The sequence below is a fragment of the Apteryx mantelli genome, chromosome 8 (assembly GCF_036417845.1).
Source record: "Apteryx mantelli isolate bAptMan1 chromosome 8, bAptMan1.hap1, whole genome shotgun sequence".
In the NCBI taxonomy this organism is placed as follows: Eukaryota; Metazoa; Chordata; class Aves; order Apterygiformes; family Apterygidae; genus Apteryx; species Apteryx mantelli.
The window spans coordinates 16,487,085-16,497,075 of NC_089985.1; the positions used below are offsets into that span (position 1 = coordinate 16,487,085).

Genomic DNA, 9,991 nt, shown 5'->3' on the forward strand with positions numbered 1-9,991 from the left:
ATTACAGTTGTGTAATAACAGTATATCAGTGCACTAATGAGATTTCCAAGGCTTTATGCTTTTATTGTACAATTGCTTTTAGCAGTAGTACAAAACAAGATTTCAAAAGCTGTATACAGTATAAAAAAAGTTACAAAAAGTTAATTGCAATTTGAAAAAACATTTTCCAGGATACCTTTTGACACTTGTTTTCTCTCCAAATCATTTAACTGTCTGCTACATACATACTATAAAAATGCATTTTCATATACATAATTTACATTTCAGTAGCAGGCAATACCAAGTGTATCCATCACCATCAGAATTGCTTGCAGAGGATCCACAATTTCTTGCATATTATCTTTCCTCAAAACCCAGTCTGGTTTGATTCTGTGGAAATATCAATGGTTTGTCATTAAAACAGTATATTGCCATAGCAAAAACAGCAGACTAATTTTCAAGCTCTTACCTTGAAACTGTTTTTGTTCTTACAGGAGTTATTGGAACAAAGGAAGTTCCACTAATGCAAGTGTTTGTTTTCTGTTTCACAAGTGTTCTTTCAGCATCCATTTTGTGTTTACGAGCTGTAAGTTTATAGAGGCTTTGAATGCAAGTAACTGTTCTTGGTATGCTTCGAATTTCCTGAGAGGAGGTGAAAATAATACTCAGTCAATACTACTAACTTAAAAGCAACTTAACAAAAAGAAACCTATTTTATTCAATGAAAACTGAATGCTCATAATTTAAGCTGAGCTTCTACTCACAAATACAGTGAAACCATTTTAAAGCCAACACACTTACTATCAGCCAGCAGTCTAATGCTATCAGCAACTGGTACACTATTTGGGATTTCAGAAAACTCAAGAAGCTCTTGCAAGCCAGATTTTAATAACTTCTCGTTAGGACCAATTTTAGCATGTTATGTCATCAGCATATGTCTCCAATGAACAGTACAGAGACACAAATTAGCAGCTGTAGCTACCTTCATAGTAATGAAAGATTAAGACACTAGTCAGAGGTGAGTGCATAACTGTACTGCTCAGCAGCAAAAAAAACCTACCACACAAAGGAAATTTCTTTCCAAAGCAGGCTATGTCTACATTACAATAGGATACGTCAACATGATGTTACCAACAGTTTTACTGTCTTTTTTTTTTTTTTTAATTAAAAAATAAAAATCTTAACTTTTTCTGAGCAGCAAAGGTAAACTTTTAGAAGTGGAAAAAGGTTAATTAATCAGCAACAACAACAAAAAAAAAAGTAGCTAATGTAAGTAATTGGTAGAAATTCATCTTCAAAATCTGTGAAAGGTAAGGATTGCAAGATCAGAATCTTGCAAGGATTGCAGGTTCAGAACCCAAATGCCACTGAACAGCTCTGGGTGACCAGGGCATACGAAACAAAATAACGAGTGTTTTCCCCATCTTGGAAATGCATTTTGCATCAGTTTAGTCACAGTCAAGATTACAGCTGTAATGGGTATTAGTAGAGAGGGAGAAAAAAACCCAAACATGCAAGAAGAAAACCAAACGATCGTTAAAACAAACTATTAAAACAAAACTATTTAAGTCTCACCAAAGCTCTCTTTGAGTCCTTTGAAAGGATGGCCAACAAACAACAGGTCTTTGTGAAAATACTTCCTCCTTTCTCAGAAATTTTGTCCCCAGCTTTCCCTCTGTACATTTGCAGTAGGTCCAGTAATGTATCTACAGAATTTTCGACTTCATAAACTGCTTGAGTCGTTCTTTCATACTGTCATACCAGAGAGACAAAAGAGGTTCTATAGACAGATCTTAAAATTACATTTCAAATTAGAGGAAAAAACAAAATCCATAATTGCCCTTTGACTAATTTTGTAGTTTGTCTGACATCCAAGTGATTAAAAATCACTCGTGTGTTACACTGTTGAGACAGGTTACTTGATCGTAAATTGAAGATCAATACCATGAAACTGTTAACAGACATACATGTCATATCGTCTTATTTAACTGATTAGGTTACCACTTCGTTCATGAAAGCTTTCAGAAACAAAAAGCTACCCTTTGTGCTTTTCCTTCCCATTTAAAACTCTACAGAATCTGATTTTACATTTAAAACAGCAGTCATTCTTTAGCATAAGTTTAGTCAGAAAGACAATTTCAGGAAAAAAAAAAAATCGAACAATAAGATGGATATAAAATAAAACACTACATTTAGCAAATATTTTAAGTTTCAAACTAAAAACTCCAATACAATCAATCCATAGTTGATACCTAAAGCTGCTTCAGTACTTTAATTATTTTTGAAAATAATCAATTTGGAAGAAATTAAAAAGTATAAATATAAAGAAGTATCCTATGACATGAATTTTGAAAAGCAGCCTGTGTTCTGCAACATTTAAGTTTCCACCTCAGAAAACTTCATAGCTTATCCTATCCACTACAGTTTCCATTTCCACACAAAACAGTTCCACTCAGTACTTGGGATATCCTTCAATAAAATCAATTTGGAAGTAAAATTCGTTAGTTAATGCCTATGAAATAATTTTCTTTTACCAACTGTAGTAATTATGAAGTTAATTTTCCTAAAGTAAATATCTGGTTTCAAAACAACTTGGTTCAAGCTCAGAATTTTGTTCTTCAAAACTATTAGTTTTGTTGCTTCAAATTCATTCAGAAATTCTGTGGATAAATAAGAACTTCAATAAATCAAGTAGTCTACGGCTTATAAATCTGCAGAAGCAAGATATTGAAATTACCTTTGAAACATTAAGTAGAACTTGAATTGAATATCTGATCACATCCATGCATGGAACACTCCGGTTGCAACTTCGTATCAGAACAAAAATAGTGAAGATTGCTCTGCTCTGGGCCATATTTTCACAGCAGAGGGGGGACAGTCTGGTAACCACCTCTATAATAATTAAAAAATATATATATAAAGAAAATTGTGAGGCCTAAGCAATTTATTTTCCAAATAATAGGGCTTTCTCTTATTTTTAAGTAGACCTGGTAAAGAAGTAAAACCAGTAATTATTGATTTAAGCAAGTATTTCTAAACTGATCACCTTAATATTCCAGACTAAAATTTAACTAGACAAAACAATCCACAGACAACCTATACTGTCAGAAAATTAAGAAATTCATGATATGTAGATAGCTGTCTTTTATGTATAAAATAACATTATCTAGAACTAGGCAGGCCAGGAAATCGGATCAATCAAGCAGGACTACCTTGTTCTGCATAACTTTTTAAATATTGTTTTTAATCAATAATCTGATATTAGTCTGGAAAAAAATTCATATATATTTTATACTCTCCAGCCCATTCACATTTCACAATCACACAGAAAGGCATTATGAATCCTTTTCAGCTGAGAAGTTCCAACCTCTGTCATCCTGGAAAACTATTAGTTATAATAAAATGAAATACTGACCTAGATGCTTTAATGCTGCAAGAATATAAGAAAGATGTTTATATTTTAGAAGATATTCAATGGCAATTGCAGTTCTGTTACATAATTTGTTTTCTTCTCTGCTCTTTTCATTAGCCCTTTCCAAACTTCGTCTTAAAGCTTTAGTTTTTGCTGTGTCATTACTCTTTCTCCAAGAATATCCTCTCCACAACGCCTACAGAAAAGGAATTTCACAAAGAGAAAAAAAATTGTGAGCATAAGTGACAGTATAGTAGAATTTCCATTAGAGGTAAGAACTGGTTTTACACAAGTCCAATTATTCATTTTAAACTAATTAGTCAATAATCAAATTCAGTGTTTAACCTTCGAAATATTGGATTTTCAGGACAAAAGACCAAAACAAGCATGCAAGCATATACATGGCCCCATGCTCCCCCATAAACCACCTCAAACAGTATCTGCTTACTATTACTTCATGATTTGTTGGCATTTAGCTTTGATGTCTAAAAATAAGGCTGACTTAGATTGTAATACAACTGATAACATTCACTGACAAAAGTAAACATTTTTCCTCTCCCCCAAAACCCATAAGAGAGAAAATGCAAGAAAATTGCATATCTCTTACAAGAAGTATTTACCTGGAACTTAATTATTCCAACTGCAAATTTTCTGCTACGTCTGCGGACAAGGAACCTTCGTACATATCGTTGAATAATGGTTGCTGCATCACTTCTGCGATTTAGCCAGACTCGAATAATTCGTTGTAATTGAATGATTCTTTGATAATCTCTTTGAAATCTTTTTTGTTGTACTTTTGCTCTGAACCATCTCTGTTTAAAATTAAAGTAGGTTGCTATTTATTTATTTAAGACTTTCTTTAATTCCCATTTCCCATCCTAAACAAGTATTGATAAAAGCTGAAAAACAATTTTAACATGAGTTTTGACAGATACAGGTGCTAAACATCACTAATTCTCAAATAACAACCATGATACAGCTCTGGCCCAGGGGTAGCTGAAAGGCAAGACTGCAACATGAGTTGGGGAAATATTTGGGTCTTTTTCCTCTCTCATTTACCTCTTAAGAAGAGCCACCACCCCACTTCTCTCACTTCCCTGCTCCCTTTCTTCCCCTCTATACAGAAAGAGGCGAAACAGGGTACTGTATGCCAAATCTGGGCAAAGACCTCTTCCACCCATTCGTTGTTGCTTTAAGGGGAAGATACAACTAATAGGGAGAGATGACAGATTTGTATTTGGAGGAGGTGGGCAAAGTTTGCCACAGCTTCCTAGATTAAGTATCACATGTTTACATTAAAGATGCTGACTTAAGCAGATTCCAGTACCACTGACAGATTAGAAAACATCCAAACAAATCCCTGGCTCTTCATCTCATGAGCCTTGTCATGTCCAATCTTTCCTACCATCCAGTAGGATGTAAAGAAGTAGGCTGAGACAACACTTGGATTCCTTTAGCCACCCTGAGGGTCTAAAGGGAGCACAAACTCTCACATTCGCTCTCAGCTTTAAAATGCTTAAGCTTCCAGAGCCTGCTAAAATCCACTCTAAATCTACTATGCATAGCTGGGAATAAGCAGCATTATTTAATAAATCATAGTCTCTGTATTTCGCATTTTCACATGTGAAAAAACTACAGTGTCTTAGTGCTACAGCTTAGCAAACAGAAAATAAACTAAACTATGTTACACAATCATTCATTCTTAATTAGACTAACCTGTATTATTAAAACAGAAGAGATCTTGTTTTGTGCAAGTTTTAAGACAAGGTGAATTCTATATGCCCTTTGAATTTTAATTGCAGAGACATGATGATATGCAGCTACTGTAAAATAAAGTAGCCTTTTCTTTTGTTTCTGTTCTGAAATCTGTAGAAGGAAAAGAGAACAAGGAACATCATTATTTTTCATACTCAGAGGTAATCATCTTCTAGGCAAAAAAAAAAAAAAAAAATAGCACACTGATAAACTATTAGAGGCTGAAGAATCATCTCTGAAGTTGTTAGCTCAGAACTAAGCCTCAATCCTGGGCCTGAAGCCTAAAGTGTAATATAGACAAGTGACTGTAAGCAACAGCATTAACAGCAGAGAACAGCAGCACTGTAAGAGTGTATGTATAGAAGTATCAGTTGAGAGTAAGTCACGAAGATATCAGAAGCTTAAACAACAACAACACAAAACTATTTTAGTACTAAAGCATTGTGAGAAAGGAGTCAAACTGTATTCTGATCTATACTGACCCACCCAATTCTCAAAGCAGTCAACAGGAACTTGAGTTCAACACCTAATCAGGTTCTTGTTTTCTTGCCAGACACAATTAACGCTAATACTGCTCTGGAGGTATTTTACATCAAGAGAAAAGTTTTAATTTGAATTGTACCAACCTTTTTTCTGACTAAATAACCTCGGATAAATGCTTGTAGTCTAATGACAGCTCTTCTAGTTTTGTTGTATTTTACAAACTGAAGCCTGCCTTCCTGCCAAGCCCTCAGACTTTTCTGGATGATCACAGCAGCAGCTTTTTGTTGAATAAATTTCCTTCTCTCCTTAAAGCCTCTGTATGTTGCTTGGATCAAACGTGCAGCTTGAAGCTTCTAAAAAGGATTTTAAAGGGTGCATTGATACTTAGTTTAGTGTATTACTGTCATAATCAATATATATTTGAATTTTAGGTCTGGTAAATTTTTTCCATCACGAGAAAAGATGCTACCAAAGAGCAAAAGTAAAATGGGAAGTGCAAGCAAGTTCATTCAATGCTAGTTTATATAACTATGCGCTTTCACAATTTGAAAGGTCTTTTCCCTTACCCAGAGTATCTAAAAAATATTGGCAATATAACTTAATCTTTTGTAAGCAATTAACCTAATAGACCATTTTTACATTTCATCTTGTTACCAGTATAGAGAAGGGCAATCCAACAATTGGAACAGTTTGAAAACAAGAATCAACCTAGCTGTTCAAAGCAAAAGAAAACTGAATGGCTTGAAGCAGAACAATTTTGATTTGAACAATCTTTGTTCTGGCCCCACCTTCTTTTCTATACATTAGCACATTGCTGAAAAAACTCACTCAAATGCATTGAAAGCCTTTAATAAATAACAACCATGACACAGCAGAGTTTAAGTGAAAACATACCTTTCTTATTAGTCTTCTAGTCCTGTATTGCCTATATGCCAACTGGATCTTAACTACAGCTTTCTTAGCTGCCAGAAACTGATGGCGAATTGTTCTTGCAGTAAGGGTTGCTCTCCATCTTCTTTGGATGGTAATTGTACAGACCTTCATTTTCAGAAACCTAACATGAAAATGCATTTTAGTTTTTTTTCTAAAAACTGAGAACGCTTACGTTTTAAAAATAAGGAATTTTAATTGGAACATTAAACTTCCAGAGACAGGAACTGAGGCAAGATAGATGAGTTATTACATCCACAGAATATTTATATATAATTTCAATAAAAAAAGAAAAATCCACTAGTTCGACCCCAACAACTCAGACATAAAAATAATAAAACAAAAAAAACACCCCAAAACATAAAAGCACTAAATTGAAGAGACCCCAAAACTTTTTTCTTATCATCTGTTCAATGCAACAATAGCAGCCAAAATCCCCTCAGGGCATCATGAGGAAGGATTCCAAGAATAAGACAGCGGGCATCATCTTGCTGCTATATAAAACTTTGGTGCAGCTGTTTCTTGAGGGTTGTGTGCAGTTCTGGTCTCTAAACCTCAGAGAGGATGTCATAAAGTCAGAGAAGAATGACTAAAACAACAAAGACGACGGAGCTGTTGACTTAGGTGGTAAGACTAAAAAGACTGGATCCTTCAGATGGGAAATGAAGTGGTGGAGAGGGAGAAGAGAAACAATGAAGGTTTACAAAATCATGAAGATATGCTGAAAGTGGAACTGTTACTAACCAAATCTTGCTAAACTAAAACAAGGATATCCAGCATTGCTAGCAGGAAGGTGATTTTAAAATAGAAGAAAATACTTTTTTCCACAGTGGGTACTTCTAGAACTTGCTGCCACAGTACATTATTGGAGGTAGACAGATGTAAAAAAGCGTTAAAATTGACAGATAACAGGTCCATAAAAGGCACAAGCAAGGATGTAACCTCTAACATTCATAATTCAAAAACCACGCTGAGGGGTGCTGAAGGAGCACAAGAAAGGACCTTAAAAAGTAGTCACATTCATGTACTCTCCCTAAACAGCATCTTTTGTTGATACAGGCAGGAGACAGCTCTGGATGATAATGGACCATCAGTCTGATCTAGTAGAGCATTTACTATATAACTGTTCCAACAAATAAGCACAAACTACTTTACTATTCCATTATGCATTATAAAGGAATAGCTTTTCAGCCCGTTAGTTTTATGCTAGAATTTTAAACAGTATCAAGAATATCCTTTCTGTAAACAAAAATAAGTGAAAATAGATCAAGGCCTTCTCTTTCCAGATCCCTAATATGCAAAATTTAACAAGATTCTGAGGTACATTCCAGTCCAGAAAATATTTAGGAATAAGAATAATCTTGCACAAAACAACCCCAGCTACATCAACATGATTATACTCATGCACAGTTATATTCATGCTTGAGGGTCAGAACCTGAGAATCTATAGGTATTTGCCAGAGTGCAAAGCAGTGCTAAATAATTATACAATAAAAGCTCTTAAAAGTAGAGAATATTATGCAAACTACAATTCAGTATTACCAGATCCTCTGCTGTTTTGTTCTGAGGTGACTCTGAACAACACAAGTAGCTTTTACCACAGATGCGTATTCTTTTCGTGCTTTGCAGCCTTGAAACCAGGCTCGAATTACTTGTGCTGCTCTCATTTTGTCAGCAAACTGCTTGGCTTTAAATCTTCTATATGATGCCTATTGAATATAAAAAAAGAAAGAAAGGAAGCCCCCCCACACACACACACAAATCAAGGCTTCTATTTTTTGTTTAATGGAACGAAACAAAAGGCAAAAAAATCACTTTAGCATGAAAGGTTTTTAGGCTTCCTATCTCTGCAGTATTAAACCTATCATGTCTAGAAGGTATTTTATAAAGCAAGTGAAATGCAGACAGAAATACCACACATGTCACACTCTGATGTCAGTTAAATAAAATAATTACATCATGAAGAAATAAATACAAGAAAAATAATAATAATTTTAAAAAATCGAAATTACCTGAATCCTAATGGCAGCCATTTTCATTTGATGATATCTCTGTTGTTCAACATTTCGCATCTGATAAGCCCTGTAGTGCTGCTGTATCAGTACAACAGAAGACTTGTACCGAAGGTATTGCTGTCTCTGAATAGACCCACGGAAAAATGCCTTGAAAGATAAAGACATAACCTTGGAATATTTCACCATTTGCATGGTAGATGGAAGAGGCTTGCATAATTTTAAGTATGGCTCTACTTACTAACTTAAGTTGTTATAGAATCAAGAATATAAGTAATTTTAAAATACTTCTGATTTCCCAATTGATTCTTTTTTCTTTCTTTTAATCAAAATCATCATACTCTACTCACATGGTTCAAGATATATACAGTTATACATTCAGAAAATGACCAAGAAGCTGCCACTTCCCAGAAAAAATGGAAGTGAGGAATACACACCTCTCTTATCTACCAAACAGAACATATAAACAATAGGATAGCAACAGTAATCCAAGAGATCGTTATGAGATATTATCTATTTCCCTTTCCTTGATGACCTGGGGGGAAAAAAGTCTTATGTTCTAATAATACCCTGAAGAGAAATCCCTTCACTTTTCCTTAGGATAAAATAACTAAGGAGACCTCAGGAAGTCAGAGCTTTTCCCAGAAGAAAAGGCAGAATCAAAAACATATACTCCCACCACATACAAGTATAAAGAGCAGGGAGAAACACCCTCCCCCTTATCCTCAAAAAAAAATACATACATATATTTATATGTACATATATATAAAAAGCACTTCACCATAACTGCTCTTCTAAGCTTCTTTGAACTCCCACTGGATGGATATTTAACTTGCTATATAGAGACGGACAGCAATTCTCATTACTTCTGGTCAACTGCACTAGTATTTTATTCCATCAATGAGAGAAGGAAAAAATTACAAATTTAAGTACTTTCTCTTCCTCAGAGGACCTCTGGGAACCTCCGAGAAATCAAAGACTACACTTTCACTCTAAGTTTCATGTGGCCCCACTCAAAGGACAAATTACGCTGTACAGAAAGAATGAGGTTTCTCTCCCTACATTCCTCTGCAAATGCTAGGCACTAAAATTAATTTGGGCCTTTTAAGTCTAACAGGACTGGCACGATCGACTTACTCATGTCATCCTAAAACTGAGTCTTAAAAGGCAAGCAGCCATTGTCCCTTTTTACCATTTACTTCCCGCTGTACCCCATACCAGACCAGAGCCCACTCATTTCAACATGTCAACAAGACAGCTTTCATCCTTATTCAAATCAAAGCAAATGTTCCTTAAGCTACTATTAATTATATAAGAGAAAGCCAGTTAAGACGAAGATGTTAAAAGGACAAACACACACACCAGTATCAGAATTCAAGTTTGAAGTAGTAAAATCTTAGGGAGGAAAGGCAGCCAGAAA

The 9,991-nt window shown here is 34.8% G+C and overlaps 1 protein-coding gene across 1 annotated transcript in view; it reads right to left on the reverse strand.

Moving 5' to 3' along the window:
- Window positions 1-37: 37 nt before the first annotated feature.
- ASPM (assembly factor for spindle microtubules) overlaps window positions 38-9,991 on the reverse strand; it is a 32,183-nt gene continuing 22,229 nt past the window's right edge. Inside the window, exons 19-29 of the mRNA XM_067300770.1 lie at window positions 8,572-8,721; window positions 8,102-8,268; window positions 6,524-6,683; window positions 5,773-5,982; window positions 5,108-5,257; window positions 4,012-4,203; window positions 3,395-3,587; window positions 2,717-2,871; window positions 1,555-1,731; window positions 449-621; window positions 38-369 (exon numbers count right to left, since the gene is read on the reverse strand). Coding sequence (XP_067156871.1) covers window positions 264-369; window positions 449-621; window positions 1,555-1,731; window positions 2,717-2,871; window positions 3,395-3,587; window positions 4,012-4,203; window positions 5,108-5,257; window positions 5,773-5,982; window positions 6,524-6,683; window positions 8,102-8,268; window positions 8,572-8,721 — 1,833 coding nt within the window. The 3' untranslated portion in view covers window positions 38-263. The remainder of the gene's footprint in view (window positions 370-448; window positions 622-1,554; window positions 1,732-2,716; window positions 2,872-3,394; window positions 3,588-4,011; window positions 4,204-5,107; window positions 5,258-5,772; window positions 5,983-6,523; window positions 6,684-8,101; window positions 8,269-8,571; window positions 8,722-9,991) is intronic.